The sequence below is a fragment of the Hordeum vulgare genome, chromosome 2H (assembly GCF_904849725.1).
Source record: "Hordeum vulgare subsp. vulgare chromosome 2H, MorexV3_pseudomolecules_assembly, whole genome shotgun sequence".
Lineage (NCBI taxonomy): Eukaryota > Viridiplantae > Streptophyta > Magnoliopsida > Poales > Poaceae > Hordeum > Hordeum vulgare.
The window spans coordinates 553,932,978-553,958,534 of record NC_058519.1 but is presented as its reverse complement, the minus strand read 5'-3'; the positions used below and the strand labels follow the sequence as shown (position 1 = coordinate 553,958,534).

The following is a 25,557-nucleotide window of genomic DNA, read 5'->3' as shown; positions in this document are numbered from 1 at the left end:
AGGTAGCCGGCAAAGCAGATAATAAAGCTGAAATATCCCCTTATATTTCTTCGAGTGAAGTCTCGCCTTTAATCATCCATCCATATGTAGTCATAAACAATTGATAAAAGGAGCAGTATGCTTAGGGAAAATATTTTTTCTGTGCACAACACTCTAATAAACACAGTACAGGTTAAAAATTAGGCATCTATATAAAGTCCTTGTTTGGTTCTACCTGAATGCTGCAAAATGTGATGGTGGAGTTGCTGCTTGTGAAGATGCCTTTTCACTCATCGACTTTACCCACTCACTCCTTCAGCTCCTAATCCTGCCGGTTTGAGCCACTACTTTGCCTAATATTCTCCTACCAAAAGGAACAACATATTCACGCATCCGTTCAGTCAGTTATGAAAATTATGATAAGCAGGAGAGGCTCGACTATGAGAGGCTCGACTATGAATCAATCGATCCATGCCCCCTTACCGAGGTGGAACTCATGGTGACATGAGAGACTCATCATCATCAATGTCTCCGCACAACCACAATGAGGCAGGTTCATACATCTAGATGATCTTGGTTATTACTCGATGATTCACTGTCATCCCCGTGTCTTCTGTTGGTACTGAAAAAGTTGAGCAGTTTTACATCAATAATTACATAAAAATAAAATTATTGTGTTGTCTTCTCCGTGGTGTAAGACTACTTAGTAGGGCGGATGTCAACGGAACAATAAGATGAGTTTTGTGTGAATTTGAACCCATAAATCTCAGACATGTGAACAAACAGACATTCAATTATTAGTCCGACAGTCTAGTTAGTTTAAAAAATACTGAGTTGCATATAACTTTCAGGTGAGCAACAAACAAAAATCTCTATAACCACATGCTTGTTATTGGAGAGTGAACAGTTGTTATTTCACGTATCTTACCTTCATAGACAATAGAGGAAAACTTCAACTCCATTATTGACACTATCTCCATTGCAAGATTCAGGCAAGAATTTCTGTTGAGAACCAGTGAAAAAACTATTATTAAAAATATAGGACCACATGATGAAGCACGTACTATTTCATTTTTCAGTCCTACAGTGTAACATCAAGAAACAAGCGCTAATTAATTCAAGAATTACATCATAACTTTCACGTGAGAACCAAATAAAAGTTCCTATTTCATTTTTCAGTCCCACGGTGTAACATCAAGAAAGAGCGCTAATTAATTCAAGAATTACATCATAACTTTCAGGTGAGAAACAAATAAAAGTTCCTATAACCACTTGCTTGTTCTTGGTGGATCAAAATTTAAAACATGAAGGCAAGCTGCAAGTTGTCTATAGGATCTGGACAACACATGAAGCTTCCACCGTTCAGATGTGTGTGAGAGAGAGAAAAAGAGGGAGAGGATGGCTAACAAGATGGTAGATTTGATGCGACGAATGGGGGTGAAGAGGGTGGGTATCTGTGGTTGAGTGCTCCCAGTCCCACGGTAGTGGTTACTGGGTCTTGGCATTGATGAAGAGAAGAAGAGGGGGGTCAACACAATAGAGGAATAGAAAAAGGGAAAATAACACTGAATAATAGATAATGATTTTTTCTTGTATTTGTAGGCTGTAACATAGCAAAAGAGGGCTCAGTTTTGTCTTCGATCTTCAAGCCTAACACTCACATCTCTTGCTGCATGACATACCCATCACAATGTAAACGAACTGCCCTCGTTATCACTCGTCAGAATGACTATCTGAGGCGCAGAACATCCAACATAAAGCTGAATTAAACAGGTTGCAAGAGAGGTAAGGGTGGGCTCTAATTTAGTGCCCACAACCCACATCATGCTTATTTCAGCAGATTCATCATCATCGCCCCGCAGGCCACGAAACCGTCCCAACTACAAAACAGCCAGAGAAACAAGGAGCACGCTAAGAACCAGGCGGTATAAAAGATGGGGACGATCCATGAGCGAGAGGAATCACATGTGAAGAACGACAGGAAGGACAAGCATCGGCGGGGACGGCGACAAGAGGAGGAGGGGAGGTCCAGAAAGAAGGGGGCGACTCGGAGCACGAAGAGACAAGCCGACCCGCGCTCCCTCACCCCATCGACGCACAGACCAACCAACGTCCACCACGCACATGGGGTGAAAGATGAAAAGTCCAAAATGCCCTCGACGGGGCGATGAAACCACACGCGGTGGCAGGGCGCTGGGAACGCGCCAACGCCGACGGGACGCACATAAGAACAGACAAACCACGATCGCTGACAGGCATGACCCACACGCGGGTAACACCACACGGCAGCGAGACACACACGCTCTGAGAGGAGTCAACAAAACGAGATGGGGTGCGGGAACTGTTCACGGGGTGTCAATCCGGCGTCCCAAATCGTTTCCACGCGTGATACAACGGCCGAGAACGGCGCGAAATCGCCAAATCGCTAAGAGCGCGTGTAGCCTCCTGCGGTTCTAATTTCTGGATGGATTGCATAATGGGCTCAGATTCATCTTTCCTCGATCATATAACCTACCACCGTCATCTCTTATCACCAGATCAATCTGTTTATACAGTGGAGGTGCCCTGGTTATCACTCAAGAAGAATGACCATCCAAGGACAGAACAATAAGTATCACATGATCAGTAAGGATTATAGAGACAAGAGGGAGGATCCAACTTTATACCCACAGGTGCCTCGATTGCTCAAAGGCACACTTATTCCAGCCACGGTTAATCATCCTCGCCCTAGCACGAACGCCACTGATCAACCAATTTAGCAAATCCAGGAGCATAGCTATAGGACCAGGGCATTCACATGTAAACCAGAGCATCACATGAGCTCCTATGATAGCAACTAAACATGAATAACAGCCTGCAAGGATCCACAACTACAGAGCTCAAGCAGGAACTGATGCATGAGTAGGGCATAAAGCATCAACCAGACGAGCACCACATCAATATAGCCATGGCCATGTCCCAGATAGTAGCCGAAGCAAAGGAGCAGGAGGAAGATGGAGCTCACCGAGGGAGGTTGTTGCCAAGGCAGTACTCAACGGGCGCCGGGGTTGCGCCTGAACACCGTCCAACCAGAGAGGTCGCTTCCTACACCGCACATCCACCACGCCTCCATGTCGGAGTTGTGCCTTGCACCGTCCCGCCGACGAGCACTAAGTACAGAAAGAAAAAGAAACCAAATGTGATTACTTTTAAAGCCTTAACTGAGGAGGTGCACATGTGACTCATATGTCCATCAGCAGAGGCAAAGTAGCCAATTAAGATAAATGAATTTATTATAGATCACAGACTAAAATGTACCGAATACAATGTATAGTCAATCGAAAGACATCCTAGAGGCTATACACGTGAACGATCACATGGGACTGAAATATACCACCACGTACTTTTGATCACAAAACTTTGTTACATCAAATAAACATATCCCATAAAACTAAATAACAAATTTTGCATTAATGTATATCTACTGTAATAAGATGTAAAACATAGCATAAACATGTTACAACATTTTCATACAGGTCATACGATAAATACCAAAGTGTATGAATCATGCTATAGCAGAAACATATAATGTAGAGCATCTCTTGGGAAGAAATTTCATGACAAAAGAAACATCCAAACTAAATTTCAAAAATCATGTGCAAGTGCTATATTAAGTGTTGTTTTACCACTGAATTTATTAGAAAGATCGAGGAGGCCAAATTTAAGCATTATATCAAGTGTTGTTCTAACCTGGCTTGTTCGCAAATATTCACAACTATGACTCTGCATCATCTAAGAAAGCATTTTCTCAAGTGTTGTTCTAACTTGACTTATTCGCAAATATTCACAGCTATAACTTTGCATCATCTAAGAAAGCATTTTCTCTAATATGCATTACGAAAAACTGAACCTTGAGGAACAGAGTGGAATGAATCAATTCATCATAGGCACTGCGTATTAACAAATCATGTAGATGCACCTCCCACTCCACTTTCTTATAAGTGCTTCTCAAATTGAAGAAAAAGGAAGATCCTAAACTCTAAAATTGAACTGAACCTTTTGATTTCCTCGTCAGATTGCATGCGTGAGCATAAACATCCGGCCCATGCATCTAAATACTACTAAACTCCTATCCACGGATAAATTGCAAACTGGATCAAGGTATGCTAAAATTCATTTAGCAAGTGACCAAACACATGGTCAGACCAAAACAATCGATTGGCTATGCCGACGTATACCTAGCAATCTAACAGAAAAGGTCCAAAAAGGAGGAGAAGATGGATTAACCTGTAGATCAATGAATGTAGACGCAACCGGGTCAACCGGGTCAGACTAAAGGAGGCACCAGCAAGAGCGGACGGATTGATCTGCAAGGAAAACAAGGGGCAATCAAAGAGGAGGAGCAGCCAGCGGCGGCCAAGGAGAGGGCACAACATACACATACCTGTAAGTCAACGACCACATCAACAGATCGACGACCCCAGCAACAGATCCAGCAGAGTGACTAAATTTGATGGGACCTGCACGCAAAACAAGATCATGGATCAACGAAGAACTACGTGGAAAACCAACGGGCAGCAAGGAAAGGCAACTCACCTCAACCGGCGCCACCTTGCCCCGCTGCTCCCTGTTGCACGCGTCCTATCCTGCTGTGGCATCGACGAGCGCGCGTCCAGCCACGACCACCTCGCCTCGCTGCTCCCCATCCGTGTGGTTGCTCCTCCACGACTCAGGCGGAAGGGAGGCAGGAAGAGGTAGCAGCTTGGGCCAGAGAGAACGACGACGGAGGAGCGTCCAGGCTTGAGCTCGGCCACGGCCGCCGCTGCGCTCACACGCCCGGCTCGAGCTCGTCCATGGCTGCCGCTGCTCCCGGCGATGGGGACGCTCGAGGTTGACGGGGGAGCAGAGACGCTCGAGGTTGATGGGGGAGCAAAGACGCTGCTCCCGGCGATGGGGAGCTCGAGGTTGACGGGGGAGCAGAGACGCTACCGCCGGCGGCGGCCCCTCCAGAGTGCAAGAGGATGAGCGACGGAGAGGGGGCGAATGGGGAGGGTGGCGGACGCGATCTAGGGTTTGGAGGTCGGCGGAGACGGGCATCAGCGGCGGCTCGACCCCGGCGCGCCAGAGGGGGTCGGGTAGCTCGGCGGCGAACGCGAACCCCCGCACGATGTCGTCCGGCGCGGTGGCGTAGGGGGAGAGGATGGCGGAGTCGGAGAAGAGCGGGCGGTCGGGCACGGCCTACGCGACGAGCAGGTCGACGGCGAAGGACCTGAGCGCGCTAGCATGGACCCTCCGCAGCGCCCGCGCGCCGGCCGCGGTCACCGGGCAGAGGGGGAAGCATGGGGTGGCCGGCGGCGAGGGGGTCAGGGTGGGCGGGGCGTCATCTTCTCGGGAGAGAACGGGGGCGACGGGGTCGGGGGTGATTGGATCGTGGGTTCGTGGGGAGCCGATTTTCTTTACCTGGGAGCCGATTTTCTTTACGTGGGAGGTGGGACCGCTTGCCGATTTTCTTTACGTGGGAGGTGGGATCGCTGGAAGAGGTCGAACCATCGCTAGGTTGAACCATCACGACGTTCGATCCTGCTTTAATAGTAGAGATCATGAATTGCACGATGGCGTGTTGGCTCGTAGGGCTGGTTAATGTTCGCGATGCGAGGGTTTCCTGTCGACTCTCTTAAGGTGTGAAATAGTTGTTGTGCTGATTTTGTGAACCTTTTGGAAATTTTCAATCGGGTTTTGTCGAATGCAGGAAACTCCGTGAATTGGTTTTCATTTTTTATTTACTAGGTTTTGCGTTTAATTTTAATTAATGATTTTAGTTTTGCTTTTTATTTCTAAATTTCTTATCATTTTGTTTTTTTAATTGGAAATGCTACCTTTTAGCCGATAGATCATGCTCTTGCGTCGGCCAAGTGTGGAGTTGTTAGATCACTTTTGATCGAGTAGACCACGTGTAAGAATAGAGGGACCGGGAAACTTGTAGGTAGCCTTATCTTTTCTCTCACTTAGTCGTCGCCCAATAGATCACTCTCCCTCATCCTTTTCAGATAATGCTTTGTGGTGGTGGTATCGCCATCAGCGTCCGAGATTCTGACTCCGACGGGCTCTTTCTTTTTGGTAGAGAAGTCGTTCCTGGTGTTGGATACGGGCTTGGAGATGTGGCACCCGTCGTTTCCATCTCGTCATGGCCACGGCTCCAACAAGAAGAGGTTGGGGAACGAGTGTGAGAGGTGGCAATCGACGAATTTGGCCGAAGGGCTCGAGAGAACAGAGCAAGGCTATCTCGAAAGCGAGTTGTGTGCCGTCAATTTGCCCCTGAAATTGGCTGGCGGAGCAGCTAGAGCAAAAGATGTTTTCTTTTCTTCAACAAGGGCCCAACTGTAATTGCAACAAGGCTCTTGTTGCAACATCGACGAGCACCATGTATGTTTTTTTCGAAACAAAGATCTTGTTGTAAAACAACCTGTAACAAAGATCTTGTTGCCAAAAAAATCTACAATAAGGACCTCGTTGCAAAAAAAAAATCTACAACATGATGTATGTTGCAAATGTTTGTGCAACATGATCATTGTTTCAAAAAAAATGCAACATTAACTTTGTTGCAGTGGGGAGGACGACGTTGGGTCACTCGATGGTGTGAGACCTGGCGACTAGTGACCGAGTGGATCTTCTAAAAAGACCAGCCGGCGACCCGGTGCACGTCCCTTTTCTAATTCAATAGTTCAACAAATGTTAACCGATTTTTTTAAAAACATGTGTTTTCAAGAAATTTTTTTAAAAAATCATGTTTTCCTATAATGGTCACAGCGATCCACGAGCACCTACGGATATGTTTGTGTTTTCGATCAATGCTAGATCAGCGAATTTTGAAGGAACCATGTTCTCGCAAGAAATCCAGAAGCTTGAATTTCGAGACTGTCGACCAGCTAGAAGTTCTACACCCCTTGAAATTTGAAAAGGGTCATCATACATTCGGCTCGTAAATCCGCCGGAAACACCCCTTGGCATTCCTATCCTGATTACTTATTTAATTTTAAATCATGCCTATCCTGTTAAAACACTACTTCCTAACTAATACGTACAGGGGAGGGTGCTTTCCATTCAAATCTAAAAAACCTGGCGACGAGATTTCTTTTCGCTAACAAGACGAGATTCACCCCGCGTCCAGACGTGTTTCGCTTCGGACTCCGTTCCGTTCCACGACTCCACCGTCCGGCTCGACCTCCACGTCTACTTGACCCGTTGGGGTGGTCGGCCTCGGGGACCTGAACCGCGCGCTTCGCGTTGACATAATACAACGATCTTGCGTGCACCCTTGGATGATCGACCGATCCATCCATCGCGCGGAACGCAGCTACGAGCAGTAGCAGCGTGCGTGCGGCACACAAGCATGCACTGGCCCGCCCTTAAACCCTCGCCGGCCAGGAAGAAGCCCGCGCCGGAGCCCATGGCGTCCTCCGCCGTCCTCAGCGACCTGGAGGAGACTGACGACGGCTGGATCGTCCTGCCCCCGGCGCCGCCCAACTCCGGGCAGGTCAACGCATCCGCCGACGGAGAAGCGTTCGACCCGGCCCCGGACGCCATCGTCGGCCGGTACCTGCCCCTGCGCCGCGCGCTGCGGTGCGACGGCCTGCCCCGGCAGATCCACGACGCCGACGTCTACGGCGCGCACCCCGGCTTCCTCGCCGCCGTGTACCCGCCGGCCAACGGCCGGTCCGAGCGGTTCTTCTTCGTGTGCCGCGCGCAATGCCAGGGCGGGCGGCGCAGGGCCGGCCCCGGCGCCTACCGCCTTGGTAGCGAGGCCAGGCTCCTCGGTGGCGCCGCCTACTGCCACGCCTTCCGCTACTACGAGGACGAGGCCGAGACCGGCTCGGCCTCCACGAGGGAGACCGAGTGGCGCATGGACGAGTACGGCGAGTGCCGCTCTGCCGCCGCCGCCGCCGCCGCCTTCGACATGGTGGTGTGCAAGCTCTACCCGGCGCGCGGCGGGGCCGTCCACACGATGCTCGGCGTCCATGACCCCGCCTCGCCATGGCACCGTCCAGACGTGCATAAGCCGCAGGTGCTCGTCCAGCTCTACCTCGACAGCCTCAGCCTGGGGGACCCGCGGCGGTGCAGAATGTACGCCGCGGCCGACGTCTTCGCCGCGCACCCGGCGGCGCTCACGGTGGCGTTCCCGGCGGCCAACGACCGGTGCGAGTGGTTCTTCGCCGTGCACCGGCAGCACAAGCTCAAGGAGGACGGCGAGGACAAAGCGCGCCCGCGGAGGGCCGGGCCAGGGACGTACGTGCTGGTGCGCGAAGGCAGCGTCGTGAACGGCAGGGGTGAGGACATAGGGTACCGCCGCGTGTTCTTGTACAGGGAAGACGACGCGACGGCGAGGCGGGTGTCGCGGACGGAGTGGTGGATGGAGGAGTACGGGTTCGGGAAGGACTTCCCGCACGGCGAGCTGCCACCGGCGAAGACGCCAACGGCCGAGGACGAAGAGGATGAGCTGGTGGTGTACAAGCTGTACCTGAAAATGGCTGGTCACCGGCGGTAGAAAACGCTTCCTTCCCAGAATGAAATAGGTCTGCAGATTCTGTCAAATACACGACATAGACTGAAACTGAACTCAGCCTTAAGCGTCCAGGGTGACATGTATATATATCCAAAAGAACGACAGTCATTTGGGGTTTGATGATATCACCGAGATAGTTTGCTTTATTTCTAACAGAGTTTTACACAGAGATTTAACATTCACTGCGGACATACTAGACAGCAACAAGCCCTGAACTTGCCAAACATCAACCTTGGTTATTTCATGACACGGGGACGATGTAAATCATGCAACACACTAATAACATCGACCACGACAACTCGCAAACAGAGCTAAGCAGCGGTGGTGGCCTTCGAAGTAGAACCGGAGATCGCTCCAGCCTCCGTCAGCAGAGCAACCAGCTTCCCTCCCTTGTTCAGTGCAAGAGTGTCTGCCACAGAAGGCATTCACATGTAAGTAACTGTCAGAAAGTAATCCAGTGGCAGTGCAAGAGTGTCTGCCACAGAAGGCATTCACATGTAAGTAACTGTCAGAAAGTAATCCAGTGGCAAGAAAGCAAGCTTTGCGCAATGGAATTTGCTGCTTGTTCATAGAACAATAATTACAATCATCAGTTTAGCAAGGTTGTAGGGAGCAAAGCAGCTCACCATCACAGCCACCGATGTGTTTTCCATTGATGAAGACATTGGGGACAGTCCTCTGCCCAGTCCATTCTGCAAGAGCTGACTGCATCTCAGGTCCATCACCTTCATAAAACATAACAAGGGTTAGTTCAATAAGGGTTTCTCCCAAGACCTGTGCCGATCATCCCAATGTAGAGCCAATACATGATTCAGTTAGAACTTAGAACATGCTTGATGAGTAGTAGTGTAGTACGACTGGGAGGACAGTCAAAACATGTTTTGCTCACAGCATGTAAACACTAAAAAGAAGAGCAACTAATCTGAGGTTCTGATGATAGCACTTAGATTACATGGTGATTCATAGTTGGGTCCTTGGGACCTCAATTGCGTTAAGAGAAAACTCAATAGCTTCTTAACTGTCTAACCAATCATCAAAGCTCCCAAGAGATTTGAGATCGCACTCACATCATTACTTGGTGAGCTTACTGATTACACAAAATCATTGTTCCAGAAATGGTGATGGCATATTAAAAAATATTCTAGGCCACAGCAGTATGAAGCTCTTAAACCCAATATGTATAGCATTTCAACAAAACAGTACACATGGAAATCAGGAAAATAACCTGCATTAAGCTCTTATAAACCCAACAAGTACACTATTTCAATGGAACAGTACCGGATGCAGGAAACTTAATGTTATTATTAATCTATAAATTATTGGGAGCTCGAAAGCTTGTAGCCATGAAACTTAGGTGCATACAGTCTACTTAAGTGAAATTTAAATAACCAAGAGACAGGATAATTCTACTTACTCTCAGTGTCCAACTCAATGGCCTTGAAACTCGCTCCTAGCTGCGTGAACAGTTTCTTCACTTGTACGCAGAAAGGGCAGTAAGACTTGCTGCAGAGCCGAAGAATCAGATTAGTAGGAGTTCGCGTCAACAGGGCATATAGCATTGGACATCAAACATGTCGTTGCCAATATAGTACAGTAGGAGGGTTAATAGCAACCCCAACGGGGCGACCTATTTCATTTGCGGCCGTCTGTTTGGGTCCGCGCGAACAAAAGTGATGACCCAACGCGCGGACCCATTTTCAGAACGCGTCCCCTTTGCATCCGCGCCGACTCATTTCTGATTTAAATTTGAAACTGACGTCGGCGCGGACACGAGCGGACGCACGCGCGCCCTCTCTGTGTCCGCATGTGGGCGGCATGGCCTACTTGTCACACAGCCACCCACCCACTTCTGCCTGATTATTTAATTCGTTGACTCACTTCCACCCACATCTCTCCTATTATTATAATAGTACAATGCTGCTGCCCATTTGCTTCCCGTTGGACGCATGTGCCGACCAATTTTAAAAAACGGACACGGACAGTTCGACGGACGACCCAAACGGACGAAAAACGGACAAAGCGCGGGTCCATTTGGATCACCCCGTTAGAGTTGCCCTAAGCCCATCATCATCGGAACAGGTACAAAGAGCGGTTGGACCAAACATTTAAGACGCAATATAATAAACCTAGATACTCCCTCTGGTCCAAATTAATTGTCGCTGCAATATAGAGCTGCAACAACTAATATAGGTCGGGTGAAGTGGTAGATCCAGAAAAAAAAAATATCCCCGTAATCTCCTAACAATTTTTAAATCTCTTGCAGCAGGATACTACTACTACGCTCCAGAGTTAAAACAAGCCAATAGGATTTAGGTACAGATTCAAAACTTCTTCTACTTGTTACTGAAAATTTAAGTCAGTTTTCTCTCTCTACCGGGAATGAATTAAAAAAGAACAGGGGAATAAAGAAACAGCAGCGAATATGCTCTGCTCATGGGGATGGGGGAAAGAAGACGAGTATAGGATAAGATGCGGAAACAGCGTAGGATCTGTTCTCCATCACCCGCATCCTCTTCCCAGTTCTTATTACGGGCTAAATTTCCAGGTCGAGTTCAGTAGCGCTGGTTCACGGCAGGAGCGATCCGTGAGAGAGACAGATGGGAGAGAAGAGGGGTGAGAGACGGGCGCACCTGAAGACGACGACGGGAGCGGAGGCGACGATCTCCTTGGCCTTGGCGAGCGCCATAGCTCTGGACTCTGGGGTGGAAGAGGAGGAGGAGGAAAAGGCGGTACCCATCTCCACCACGAGCGCCTCGTATTTATACAGCCGGAGGGAAAGGGCAGGGGAGCGGCGGGCGGTGAGGGCGCTGTGCTGGTGGGCGCGGGGAGGGCGTGATCAATGAGCGAGGGGAGCGCGTACACCCGACGACCGCGCTGTACGCTTGGCGCACGTCTCACGTGTGGAGAACTCTCTCTTCTCTTCCGTTTCTGTAGCTGGCCCTGGCCAGGGAGGCGGCTAAATACACGGTCAACTGGGCGAGGACAGATTTTACACGGAAGGGCCCATGGTGGGAATGGGATCGAACAAAAATTCGCCTTACCGGAGACGTGACGGCGACCACTGCGGATCCCCCTGCCTTCAGGCCATGGACCGACGACGCACGATGAGCCTCCGTGGTTAGTCATACCGCTTTGCTAGTCACATGTTTTGGAATTTTGAACGGTCTTACAGCCTCCAAAGTTCTTTATTACTTGGCAGATACAAAAAATTCCAAATCAAAGAGCACATAAAGGTTCTACTTTTCACAACACACCGCTTAGCGGTGACAAAAGGGAGCATGGACGGAAGGCTGATTCTATATATTGAAGTCTGGTCAAAGTCCGGATTCACTGCTTATGGACAATTATTTACCCAAACAGACGCCGAAGGGAGAATCACATATAGCAGACAGATTATTAACACGATCGAATGTTAGGCCTTACAAAAACTGCTTCCAGACACAGACGCAACTGGATCAGATACTCCATCTCATCGTATCAATCAAAATGCGTGCCCAATGCACCAGGTCAACCACATTCCCATAGGCTTCTTCCAGCTAGAAATAACATATGCACATGGGTGAAAATTACAACGATGATGGTATCTGGATCTTTTCCCGCAGCTGCTGAGCGACAGCATCAATGAATTCCTCGGTGCTCAGGTAATGCTCCCTTGTTACCCTAGCCACGTCAATAGGGGGGAACACAATGTCATGTTAATATGTGAACAACAGGAAGAAAGAAAGAAAACAGCAAAAAGCGGAAGCAAGAAACATTGGCAGCAAGACATTTGAAACACTGCCGCAAATAAATGTGATTCTTCCAAATAAAATAAAAATGAATGTGATACTTGCATTTCAAGACAGGGAAATCACATACTCCCTCTATTCCATAAAGTAGTGTATAGATTTTTCTGAAAAGTCAAACTCTGTAAACTTGGACCAAGTTTATAGAGAAAACTAGCATATTCCATATCTACAATACCAACTACTCCCTCCGTTCCTAAATATAAGTCTTTGTAGAGATTTCACTAGTGGACTACATATGGATGTATATAGACATACTTTAAAGTGTACATTCAATCATTTTGCTCCGTATGTAGACACATACTGGAATCGCTTAAAAGACTTATATTTAGGAACGGAGGAAGTATATAACTACGTCTTATGATGAATCTAATGATATATGTTTGGCATGCTAGATGTAAATGTATTTCTCCAGAAAGTTGCTCAAAATTTATGAGGTTTGACTTTAAAAAAAAATACTACCTCCGTCCGGAAATACTTGTCCTAGAGATGAATGTATCTAGGCTTATTTTAATTATAGATACATCCATTATATGCATTTTTAGGACAATTATTTTTGGACGGAGGGAGTATGCACTAAATTATGGAACAGAGGGAGTATTTTTTTTAACTGATTGGCATGCCACACAGCTCAGAAATACAAGGATGTGGTATACTCCCTAGTTCATTTTCTATGAGTAAATCTTCAAACCGCAATTTTAACTATCAAAGAACAACGAGTTTAAGTAAAGTGTCATAAAACTAAACTTCTTGTGTCATGGTTTTAGATAACCACATTTTTGGAATTCAATGGAATCAACAGGTGTAGCTAGGCTTACCCATCAGCGATACAATTACAACCGCGAACAACCGTTATGAAGTTCCACTAGTTACCGTTCAATGCCGCATGAGTGGGTTGTGCTATCGATTCCACCACAATGTAAATACTCCCTCCGTCCCAAAATTCTTGTCTTAGATTTGTCTAGATATGAATGTATTTAGTCACGTTTTAGTATTTAGATACATCCATTCCTAGACAAACATAAGACCGGACTTGTCTTTGACCCCCCCCCCCCCCCCCAGCCGCCACCTCTCCGCCCCCCTTCCTCCCAACCCTAGCCGCCACCTCTCCGACCCCCTTCCTTCCTCATCCTCCCCTCGCCACCACCGGCAAGGGCCAGCGGGCAAAGCCCGGCTGGCCTCGGCGGCAGCGGGGCCTCGTTCCCCCTCCTCTCGCCCTACCCCGGCTGGCGCGGGGCGCAGCGGTGCGGCGGCGGATGCTCTGGGCAGCGGCGCGCGTGGTTAGCGGCGTGGCGCCCCGGACATGCTCTTGCGGCGCGGCGGCTGCGGGTCTGTGGTGGTGCCGCACCGGTCCAGATCTGGCGTCGGCGGCCCAGTGGGTGGCAGGGGCTGCATTCGACCTGGGCCACGAGGGGCCTTCCCTGCCGTGGCCGGCGGATGGCGGGGCAGGTGGCGTGGCGGCGGGGCCTCCAGTTCTGGTGCCGCAAGTGTGGTGGCGGCGGCCTCCTTCGGCGAGGGTGCCCCTCCTTCGCGACGGGGGGAGGTGGTGCCGATGGTTCTGGGCGCTGGACTTGGCCGTGTGGACGGCGAGTCGGCGGCGAGCACGGATCTCGGTCATGGGCGGCCTTGTGTGCCCATGGTCGGATATGAAGACGGCAACCTCCGCGTTTTCTGGCCGCCCACGCCGACCCGGTTGCCGGCGACCTCATGTGGCTGGTTTGGTGGTTGGTCAGGGGTGGGCTACGGATGGGGAAACCTTTGGCGCGTTGCGGCAGCCACGATGCCGGCGGCGCTCCATCGCTGTTTTACTTCTTGGAGTCGGTATCGAGTCCTAGCCCATGCCCCCTCTCCTTGTCCTGGGAGAAAAACCCAATCCCCTCAGATTGGGTGGCGACGGCGCGTTGGCGTCGCTTTCTTCCTGAAGACGCCGCCTTTGGGACAGGTGAGTGGTGGTCGCGGCTTTGGCGTGATCAGTTTGCCGGTTTCTTCAGTTGTTCCTGCTAGACAATGTTGCCCGAGGTGGTTGTGGCCCGAGGCGGGTGGCGTTGATCGGAGTGGCTTTGCCGGCGTGGTGGCGTGTTGCCTTCCTCTCCCAGTGCATCCAAGCTCAAGGGCGAGCTCTCGGATGGCCGGGCAACGACATGGGAGTTGACGACTGTGCTCTTTCTCCGAAGGCGGGTTGTTCCATTAGCCTGAGTGTTTCGGGGGCATGCCCTGGGGTTGCCGGGGTCCTCGATGTCCTAGCTGCTAGGGTTGTCAGGACTGTTGTTGTTCGGTGGCATCTTGTATCCTCTATCGCCTACCTTTTTTTTGTCTTTTTGTTGTATCAGTGGTTGTGTGCTCCGTTGTTGCTTTACATAATATAAAACGGGGGGAAACCCTTTTTCGTCAGACAAACCCAAGACAAGAATTTTGGGACGGAGGGAGTACTAAATTGTGTGTGGGGGGGGGGGGGGGGGGGGGGGGGTCGGAAGAGTAACGCAAGAAGTTGGTTTTAGGAAACTTCTCGCAATATTTAGTGCTTTGAATACAACTGTAGGTTCAAGAAATTTCTACTTTCTATACAGCCCGTTTGATCTACAATCGTTTTGAAAATCATAAAGCATGGATTCATAGTTAATGTTATTTTCTGTCTTTTGGTGTTTGTTTATTTCATCATTTTCTTGAGCGTTTACACATGACAAACCACACAAACTATTCTCACTCATCTTTCCAAAGCACTAAATGAAAGGGTAATTTAGTCAACTGTAATTGATGGAGGGTAATGTGACTAAATTATCCTGTGCTTTGAAAAGAATGAGAGAGAACAATTTATGTGGTTAATCATGCATAAATACTTCAGAAAAAATAATAAAATAAGGGCAAAAAAGAGAAAATAGCACTAATGATGCATGCATGTCTTATAATTTTGAACAGGATTGCAAAACAAATAACCCTTGCAAACGAATGGGGGAAATATAAAACAAAGGACTCAAGGTTTCAGGAGCATTCACCAAGATAAAAGAAATAAGTTTTGGAAAGGGGAGCAATATTATTCTTGATGAACTTCTGTTTCTCGCAAATTCAAAACATGGAATAACAGTAATCTATCTGACCCTCTCTCATGAGCTAATGAAAGTGCTACTTACAAGCAGAAGATTTTGGCCTAAAAACCATGCAGAAGAACAAGCAGTTAAAATTCTGGTACGTGTCAGAATATTTGGTCCACGGCAACAGCAACGAATTTGCTGTTTACCTCAGTTATCCTCAAGAAAATACTACGGTATTTTTTAGCTGTTTCATTATTATCGTCATTGTGAGATAATATATTGCTTACAATAATAATATTATTGTGCTTCCATACTAATGAGTAACCACCACAAGAAAGGATATCACCCAAAGTTTCTGAAACACATAAATCAGCTTACTTGGCGCCATGGCTAAGAAGTGCAAGATCCTTTGTCATTTTCCCAGATTCCACTGTTTCAACACATGCAGTTTCAAGCTTCTGTGTGAAATCCAGCAACCTATCATTTTTATCCAGCTTTGCTCTAAACAGATAAACAAGTTGTTACTACATAGGCAGGTACGAAAGAATGTGAAAACTCTTGAACTGATTATAAACAAAAGCAAAAAAAGAATCCAATAGATCTTCTAATTCAAGTGTAAAATTCCATCACCAATACTAATGTGGTTACCTATGTTCTAGCCCACGAGTCCAAGCAAATATAGAAGCTATGCTATTGGTACTCGTCTCCTGTCCCTTCTCATGTAACCTGAAATGTCTAGTGACAGTCCCATGAGCAGCCTCTGCCTCTAATGTCTTCCCATCAGAAGATAACTGAAGAAGACAAGTTGTTTAGTTAGCGATCAAATAAAATAAAAAATATTACACAGAAAAGCAAAAGGAATAGCATGACTTACCAGAACGGATGACATCAAACCCAGGGAACCAAAACCTGAAACAAGAACTCGTCAACAAAAGTAGATTGAATATAGAACAATATAGAACATGAATAGCAGGACATATTCATAGTATTGGCTAACATCACCATGCAGTTTCAGAAAATCTATAACTCCATAATTATGGTGTGTTGCAAGAACAGGAAGTAATCATATGCAAACCTTGGGCAAGGAAGTCACTTTGAACATCTCCATCGTAGTTTTTGCAAGCCCAGACATATCCACCCTCGCTTTTCACAGCATATGCCACCATGTCATCAATCAACCGATGTTCATACCTGCATGAATCATGTAAGATCGAATGCGGTTTAAGCAGAACTTTAGTGGTCAAAATCTGGTATAAATTAGCACTGACCATATTGAGTTTTCCTCAAACTTCTCCTTCCAATTCTCTTCATATACCTCCTGAAAGATGTCCTTGAATCTATGGACATTTCAAATTTGTACGTGTCAAGTTGGGACTCTGTATGAGAAATATGATTAACTGCAAAGCTATACTTTCGGAAGGTCATCAGAGCAACAAAACAAACCACTTGTGCTATATATAAACAAGTATGCACGTTCATCGGAGATTATAAGGATAACGAGTGTAGTGAAGATATAGGTTAGGAGAGTAGCTTATGCTTATCACTCTTCCAGTTTATTAGAATAATCACTTCACTTACCAATAAGACCTCATGGAGCACAACAATGAGAACCCTTAGCAACTGGATAACTAATGCCAGACAACATGTTGGTACATTCACAGTTAAGACTTAAAAGTGCAGCATGAAACTATGTATACAAGAGCATAGACGATAGTGGTTGGTAGTCCTTGCAACAAAAGAGTGCTTAATGACTGTGGCACAAAAAAATGTATCGTAAATAATGCTCATTCCAGATACCTGCCGTCGTATTTTTTTAGTATTGTGTTCTTGGTGCTGAGATAAAGAGGCCATTTCTTGGATAGTGCCATTGCCATTGATGACTCAGCAAATGCCCTAATAGACTAAAGGAAAGAGCAGAAATTAGCAGAGCTCTCAAGAGAAGAATAGAGTCACGAAATTTAGTTGGCTATCATACCTCATCCACATTATACATTGCTAATGCGACTCCAGGCCCTTTAAAATCATAAACATTTAGCTCCACCGGCTCAGCTCCATCAGGCACTGATTTTCAGTAGCAAAGAAAGGAATAGATGAACAAAGGTACAATACAAGCTTTGGAATTAATAGAAAGGAATAAGTAAATGACGGGCCAATGGAGCTCACCATAAACCATCTTAAGCTTCCCAGGTCCATTAATAATCATATCGGTAGCTCGATACTGGTCTCCAAATGCATGTCTTCCTATGCAAATGGGCTTCTTCCAACCTTCAAAACAAGGTTCCTTCCTTTAATTTGGTAACTTTATTTATTACTTGCTATGATAACCATAATTTCACATTCCTTCCCTTACCAGTAAGTATGCGTGGAATATTTTTACATAAGATGGGCTCCCGGAAAACAGTTCCTGTGTGTCATGGTGAAAATGTGAAAGGAAAAGTTAATGGTCATGATCCAGGCTCGATGTGAAGGGGAAAATGTGAAACGTATATTCTTGGAAGTATATTCTGTACTTCTGTGTTCGAAAAATATTACTAATATTCATACTGCTGTTCCTTGTGGTAACCTATGGAAATATCATGTGACATATGTGTTTACGAAATTACTGCGATATATATATCCGAAGCAAATCGAGTCTGATAGTTACTTGTAACACTGCAAAAATGTCAAGCCTACCAAATTTTTCAATTGTTACCATGAGCAAATTCTTATTACAATCTAACAAACGTAGACTGCCTACCAGTTTAGTTCCATATTATTTCATCCATTAACTAAAGCACCAAAGGCAACTCAAAGAGAGAGATGAACAAACCATTTAGAATGTTCCTGATGGTGCCATTTGGGCTCCTCCACATTGACTTGAGCTTGAACTCTTTGACTCTTGTTTCATCTGCATACAAACACAGAAAAAAGAAATGTTAATCCAACAAAAAGAACGTGTCCAGGTTCTTAGAAAGTGTTCAGATGCACTCGATCAAACTATTGGCACAACGTATCAAACTTCATCATATATGCTCTTCAGGCCATAAAGAAAGTTGAATAACATCGAACAAATACACTTATGAGTTTACATCTAACGAATGCGGTACTCTAAGTTAGTAACATAAAATGTAACTGGCAAACAATTCAAAACAAAAGACATAGAAGGTTAAGTTTCACTAAAGGATTCGATTCACCTTCCAATAGAAAAAGAATTAGCCCCATATTCATATATGATTATCTCATTGGAAACTTAGTGAATAAGTATTTGAAAATGAAGCCCATAAGCATAAGGGACAATCACTCGATCAGCAATTCAGCACCAAGAAAAAAAGGTGACATTGTAAGAAATGGTGCAAACCAAAACAACAAGACCGATACCATATTCATTAACAGATTGGATAATCCAAACATATAGTTAAAAATTGGATCGCGTCTTTGTTCTTCTTCTTGCAGTTTGTCAATAGGTAGTCAATTGCACAGAACACATCTGACTGTGGTTCTAGCACACTCAAGCTAGTAACAGACCATATGTGACCAGCATTCTCATATTTTAAGCTCTTTTAAGCAAGCGGATTAGAAAGAAAAATGCAGATAAGTAATGATAGGCATATGCCAGGAGCACGCAGCTATTTGAAGGAATACTTAAAATAAATGTACAAATCGAGCCGTGAAATGCTTGCATCTTGTCACCAAACAAGAAAAAATAAATATTGGATATCAAAGTTGAAGGACTCTTACCAGGAGTAATTGTAGCACACTTAACAGCAACATTGTACCTGTTGAGAACACAGAAAAGAGATCAGTAAAGATGAGAAAAGAATGTAAGAGCATACTTTTCAAATACGTAAAATATAAAATTCCAGAGCTACACTTTGAACAAGGAAATGCAAATTTATGTAACAAAACTATGATTACCATCACAGTAGAAGAATAAACGGTGTTAGCCTGGAAACCTATCAGGAAAAGGATATGTTATAACTTATTCTGCTTATCCTCTTAATGAAAAGATGTGCAAACATTTACGGTCAACCAAAAAGATGCAAGTTCTCTAACAAAATTGTTGCATATGAACTGATGAACCCCAAATCACAAGCTAAATGGCAGGAAACAAAGAACAAAAGATCCAAGACCTTGCTGTGAAGGGGAAACCTGAGAGAACGTGACATAGCTATTATGCACAATATTGTCATCCTCGAAAAAATCTCTTCATGCATATGGCGTACATATGAAGAAATAATCTTGTCAACTAAAGGTTCAGGCTGCAGTTGCTGCGCTGAACTGTGGAGTTAGTTGGTTAGAGATAAATTGGGCACATATCCAATAAATGGATCTCATTAAGCCGCTTGTTTTAACGTGAGTGAGCCAATTCAAGTTTAAAAAAAAAAATTGGCTGAACCAATCCGTGGTAAAAGGGACAAGTAAAATCCATCAGGTACTGTAAAGTTTGCCACAGCCATAGGGCATATAAAATCGACACAATCAAATTAGTTACTGAAAGTGAATCGTTTCATTTCCACAGAAGTATCCTGGTTATCATCCATACTTGTAGCTGCTAGTCTACTAAGCAATATCTCCAAAATCTGACACATGAATGCTAGATGCAGAATTCACATGCTTCGTCCAAAATGCTAAGAAGTCACTGACATGAGGGGTTGGAATAAATATGTTATAACTGAGAGCAGAAACAGGGAAAGGGGATAGGTACACTTACTTCAAAGTAGCCTCAGCGCTCTCGACAGTGACCTTGTCATCAGTGGCATCCCGGTTTAGCACCCCAAGGTCGAAGTACTTGACATCCAGGTCCAGGTACGGGAAGATAAGCTGCACACAACCCCATGATCCACTCGCATCAGGGAACAAACTGAACTAGCGCTAACTACTACCATAGTACAACACTAGTTATAAAAAAACTGCGAAGATCAAAGCAGAATTCCGCACCTTATCCTTTATCATCTTCCATATTACGCGCGTCATCTCGTCACCTGAAACAAAATAAACACAACCCACTCGCATGTTTAGTAGTACCACTGAAGATGGGGAAGAAAGGGGGAGGTGCGACGACGAGGCAACGCACCGTCCATCTCGACGATGGGGTTGTTGACCTTGATGCGGTGCTGCTCGGCGACCGCGGCCGCGGCATAGCAGCGGAGCGAGGCGGCGCGGAACGAGCGGCCGCCCGGGGCAGAGAGGCAGGCGAGCGAGGAGGGGAGGCGGCCTCGGGCGGGGTTTAGCAGGAGGGCTTTGGTCGCGGCGGAAGCGGAGAGGGGAGCCATGGCGAGAAGGCGGCGGGGCAGGAGCAGGTGGCGCATAATCCCACCACGCGCCTGCGAAATCGAGCGGTGTGGGGGCAGCTCCCGTCGCGCGTGACAGACCGCCGATGTGGGCGCGGCGGCGGCTGGCGGGCGAGGGGGGAGAGGTGCGACTGGCGCGGCCTTGGTCGAGACGGTCGAGCCGAACGGCAGCGCAAGCAACGGCAAACCTGCCCCCTGGCCAGATCTGGCCAAACGGGCCGTGCCTGACTGGCCAGCCCGACTGCCCGCAGGCCAGGCACGACACGGGCCGGGCCCGGCATGCAGCACGCCTCAGACCGTGTTTGGGCCTGAAGGCTGGACACGCGGGCCAGCACGGCACGACCCGTTTAACGTTTTTATTTTATTTTTATTTTATATATATATGAGATAAAAATAAAGCTCAATAAATTAATATTAACCCAAAACAGCCTAAAATGTCAAAACCTGCCAAATAATAGCCGAACGGGTCGAAATTGGCCCAAATAGCGGCCTAAAATATTAAAATCCTAGCAGGCCAGCGGGCCTCGCGTGCCGACGGGTCGGTCTGATTAGAGGGCGTGCCGTGCTTGAGCTTGGTTGCTTGGCACGCGGTGCGGCACGGCACGGCCCGTTTAATAATCGGGCTGAGGCGTGCCGTGCCGTGCCTCGCATGATTGTGGCGGGCCAGGCTGACCCGTTTGGCCAGGTATGCTCCTGGCTAGATCTGGCCAAATGGGCCACGGCATGGCCCGCCCATGCACGAATATTAGCCGGACCGTGTCGGGCCGACCCACATGCCAGACCCAGACACGGCACGGAGGCTATATGGGTCGATCCGTCGGCACGTCAGGCGCGCTGGCCTGCTATGGATTTGGCCTTTTAGGCTGTTTTTAGGTCGATTTCGGTTGTTGGGTTATTTTATATCATATATAATAAAAATAAAAATTGTAAACGGGTCGTGCCATATCGGCCCGTGTGCCAAGCCTTCAGGCCCAGGCACGGTCCGAGGCGGGCTACGTGCCTGGCATGACCCGATTTTTTTTTGAAGGAAAAATGTAAGGGAAACCCCCCACAGCGAGTTTTTTTAAATAATAAGAACCCAAATTCGCGCCCGTGGGGACTTGAACCTGGGTGGCTGGGTTGTACATCCACTCCACTAGCCAAGTGAGCTACGCTCACTTCTGTGGCACGACCCGATTAGCGTGCGTTGTGCCTCGCAGGTTGCGTGCGTGGCTGGCGTGCTTCTGGGCCGGCCGAGAAAGCACGCCCTGTTTGACCAGGTCTACCCATGGACAGGTTAGGCATGCCGGCCCACTAGCCCGCGTACCGAGCATGTGACGCGTCGACATGGCACATTGCTAGGGGCCAAATTCTTTTTCCTAGCTTCTAGTACAATATAGAAGTTGTTTCGAGGTAAAGCAACACTATTGCTTACTTGTGCGTGGGCATATCACCCAAAGCACATCCAGCCACACAAGGCGGAACATGTTAGAGCATATATCTCCATATGTGGTTTTGGTAATTGATGACAATTCCTATGGACTAATGGTTGCCTTAAGTTATATTTATAGGAGTTGTCCATAGGCACTTCTTGAAGTCCATCTGTTGGGTTCAAGGAGTTTATATGTTGACCAAGATGTTATTCAAGGTATTATTCAAAGAATGGTCATAGAAACACTAGGTTGATCAAGATCTCAGACAAAGAGTAAATCAAGATGATCAACACACAAAGCGTATAAGATGTACCGAGAGGGATCAAGTGATCCCATGGTATGGTAAGCATTGTCCATTACGTGTTTGTGTACTAACCCATGGTCTTTGTGAGACTCCTATGTGGGGGTTAGGTGTGTTTCCATTGGGCTTGCGTCAAAAGAAAGATCTCATACAACCCATTGTTGGAAATATGCCCTAGAGGCAATAATAAATTAGTTATTATTATATTTCTTTCTTCATGATAATCGTTTATTATCCATGTTATAATTGTATTGATTGGAAACACAATACTTGTGTGGATACATAGACAAAACACTGTCCCTAGTAAGCCTCTAGTTGACTAGCTCGTTGATCAAAGATGGCCAAGGTTTCCTGGCCATAGGCAAGTGTTGTTACTTGATAACGGGATCACATCATTAGGAGAATCATGTGATGGACTAGACCCAAACTAATAGACGTAGCATGTTGATCGTGTCATTTTGTTGCTACTGTTTTCTGCGTGTCAAGTATTTGTTCCTATGACCATGAGATCATATAACTCACTGACACCGGAGGAATGCTTTGTGTGTATCAAACGTCGCAACGTAACTGGGTGACTATAAAGATGCTCTACAGGTATCTTCGAAGGTGTTAGTTGAGTTAGTATGGATTGAGACTGGGATTTGTCACTCCGTATGACGGAGAGGTATCTCGGGACCCACTCGGTAATACAGCATCACACACAAGCCTTGCAAGCAATGTGACTTAGTGTAAGTTGCGGGATCTTGTATTACGGAACGAGTAAAGAGACTTGCCGGTAAACGAGATTGAAATAGGTATGCGAAAACTGATGATCGAATCTCGGGCAAGTAACATACCGAAGGACAAAGGGAATGACATACGAGATTATATGAATCCTTGGCACTGAGGTTCAAACGATAAGATCTTCGTAGAATATGTAGGATCCAATATGGGCATCCAGGTCCCGCTATTGGATATTGACCAAGGAGTCTCTCGGGTCATGTCTACATAGTTCTCGAACCCGCAGGGTCTGTACACTTAAGGTTCGACGTTGTTTTATGCGTATTTGAGTTATATGGTTGGTTACCAAATGTTGTTCGGAGTCCCGGATGAGATCACGGACGTCACGAGGGTTTCCGGAATGGTCCGGAAACGAAGATTGATATATAGGATGACCTCATTTGATTACCGGAAGGTTTTTGGAGTTACCGGGAATGTACCGGGAATGACGAATGGGTTCCGGGTGTTCACCGGGGGGGCAACCCACCCCGGGGAAGCCCATAGGCCTTGGGGGTGGCGTACCATCCCTTAGTGGGCTGGCGGGACAGCCCAAGAAGGCCCTGTGCGCCATAGGAAGAAAATCAAAGAGAAAAAAAAAGGAGGAGGTGGGAAATGGAAGGACTCCACCTTCCAAACCAAGTTGGATTCGGTTTGGAAGGGGAGACCTTCCCCCCTTGGCTCGGCCGACCCCCTTGGGGCCCCTTGAGCCCCAAGGCAAGGCCCCCCCTCTCACACCTATATATACGGAGGTTTTAGGGCTGATTTGAGACGACTTTTCCACGGCAGCCCGACCACATACCTCCACGGTTTTTCCTCTAGATCGCGTTTCTGCGGAGCTCGGGCGGAGCCCTGCTGAGACAAGATCATCACCAACCTCCGGAGCGCCGTCACGCTGCCGGAGAACTCTTCTACCTCTTCGTCTCTCTTGCTGGATCAAGAAGTCCGAGATCATCGACGAGCTGTACGTGTGCTGAACGCGGAGGTGCCGTCCGTTCGGCACTAGATCGTGGGACTGATCGCGGGACGGTTCGCGGGGCGGATCGAGGGACGTGAGGACATTCCACTACATTAACCGCGTTCACTAACGCTTCTGCTGTACGGTCTACAAGGGTACGTAGATCACACATCCCCTCTCGTAGATGGACATCACCATGATAGGTCTTCGTGCGCGTAGGAAAATTTTTGTTTCCCATGCGACGTTCCCCAACAGTGGCATCATGAGCTAGGTTCATGCGTAGATGTCTTCTCGAGTAGAACACGAAAGTTTTTGTGGGCGGTGATGTGCGTTTTGCTGCCCTCCTTAGTCTTTTCTTGATTCCGCGGTATTGTTGGATCGAAGCGGCTCGGACCGACATTACTCGTACGCTTACGAGAGACTGGTTTCATCGCTACGAGTAACTCCGTTGCTCAAAGATGACTGGCGGGTGTCAGTTTCTCGAACTTTAGTTGAATCGGAATTGACCGAGGAGGTCCTTGGATGAGGTTAAATAGCAATTCATATATCTCCGTTGTGGTGTTTACGTAAGTAAGATGCGATCCTACTAGATACCCATGGTCACCACGTAAAACATGCAACAACAAAATTAGAGGACGTCTAACTTGTTTTTGCAGGGTATGCTTGTGATGTGATATGGCCAACGATGTGATGTGATATATTGGATGTATGAGATGATCATGTTGTAATAGTTAATATCGACTTGCACGTCGATGGTACGACAACCGGCAGGAGCCATAGGGTTGTCTTTAAACTAACGTTTGTGCTTGCAGATGCGTTTACTATATTGCTAGGACGTAGCTTTAGTAGTAATAGCATGAGTAGCACGACAACCCCGATGGCGACACGTTGATGGAGATCATGATGATGGAGATCATGGTGTGACGCCGGTGACAAGAAGATCGTGTCGGTGCTTTGATGATGGAGATCAAGAAGCGCATGATGATGGCCATATCATGTCACTTATGAATTGCATGTGATGTTAATCCTTTTTGCAACTTATCTTGCTTAGAACGACGGTAACATTATGAGGTGATCTCTCACTAAAATTTCAAGACGAAATTGTGTTCTCCCCAACTGTGCACCGTTGCGACAGTTCTTCGTTTCGAGACACCACGTGATGATCGGGTGTGATAGACTCAACGTTCACATACAACGGGTGCAAAACAGTTGCACACGCAGAACACTCGGGTTAAGCTTGACGAGCCTAGCATGTGCAGACATGGCCTCGGAACACATGAGACCGAAAGGTCGAGCATGAATCGTATAGTTGATATGATTAGCATAGAGATGCTTACCACTGAAACTATTCTCGACTCACGTGATGATCGGACTTGAGATAGTGGATTTGGATCATGTACCACTCAAATGACTAGAGAGAAGTACTTTTTGAGTGGGAGTTCTTAAGTAATATGATTAATTGAACTAATTGTCATGAACATAGTCTAATGGTCTTTGCGAATTACGATATAGCTTGCGCTATAGCTCT

The 25,557-nt window shown here is 46.9% G+C and overlaps 4 protein-coding genes across 5 annotated transcripts; 1 reads left to right on the top strand and 3 right to left on the bottom strand.

Annotated features, from left to right (window-relative positions):
- Nucleotides 1-533: 533 nt before the first annotated feature.
- LOC123428634 lies at nucleotides 534-4,664 on the bottom strand. Its single transcript, XM_045112841.1, has 5 exons — nucleotides 4,575-4,664; nucleotides 4,403-4,462; nucleotides 4,246-4,325; nucleotides 908-981; nucleotides 534-592 (listed from the first exon to the last, which is right to left on the bottom strand). Exons 1-5 carry the CDS (start codon nucleotides 4,662-4,664, stop codon nucleotides 543-545), a joined length of 354 nt encoding a protein of 117 aa, XP_044968776.1. The 3' UTR covers nucleotides 534-542.
- Nucleotides 4,665-7,289: 2,625 nt separating this feature from the next.
- On the top strand, nucleotides 7,290-8,777 carry LOC123427206. Its single transcript, XM_045111197.1, has one exon. It carries the CDS (start codon nucleotides 7,349-7,351, stop codon nucleotides 8,498-8,500), a length of 1,152 nt encoding a protein of 383 aa, XP_044967132.1. The 5' UTR covers nucleotides 7,290-7,348; the 3' UTR covers nucleotides 8,501-8,777.
- On the bottom strand, nucleotides 8,644-11,455 carry LOC123427207 (glutaredoxin-C6-like). 2 transcript variants are annotated; one of them, XM_045111198.1, is made up of 4 exons: nucleotides 11,149-11,455; nucleotides 9,933-10,021; nucleotides 9,145-9,243; nucleotides 8,644-8,927 (listed from the first exon to the last, which is right to left on the bottom strand). In XM_045111198.1, the coding sequence occupies exons 1-4, from the start codon at nucleotides 11,253-11,255 to the stop codon at nucleotides 8,830-8,832; spliced, it is 393 nt and encodes a 130-aa protein (XP_044967133.1). In that variant the 5' UTR covers nucleotides 11,256-11,455; the 3' UTR covers nucleotides 8,644-8,829. The 2 variants fall into 2 exon arrangements, with proteins under 2 accessions (XP_044967133.1, XP_044967135.1); XM_045111200.1 differs by having other exon boundaries at nucleotides 8,901-8,993; nucleotides 11,149-11,440.
- Nucleotides 11,456-11,797: 342 nt separating this feature from the next.
- LOC123427205 (isocitrate dehydrogenase [NADP]-like) lies at nucleotides 11,798-20,743 on the bottom strand. The gene is made up of 15 exons (XM_045111196.1): nucleotides 20,386-20,743; nucleotides 20,250-20,293; nucleotides 20,023-20,132; nucleotides 19,050-19,087; nucleotides 18,142-18,219; nucleotides 17,683-17,736; nucleotides 17,496-17,597; nucleotides 17,308-17,393; nucleotides 17,130-17,233; nucleotides 16,601-16,669; nucleotides 16,408-16,523; nucleotides 16,207-16,241; nucleotides 15,981-16,123; nucleotides 15,711-15,833; nucleotides 11,798-12,178 (listed from the first exon to the last, which is right to left on the bottom strand). Exons 1-15 carry the CDS (start codon nucleotides 20,618-20,620, stop codon nucleotides 12,085-12,087), a joined length of 1,431 nt encoding a protein of 476 aa, XP_044967131.1. The 5' UTR covers nucleotides 20,621-20,743; the 3' UTR covers nucleotides 11,798-12,084.
- Nucleotides 20,744-25,557: the final 4,814 nt, after the last annotated feature.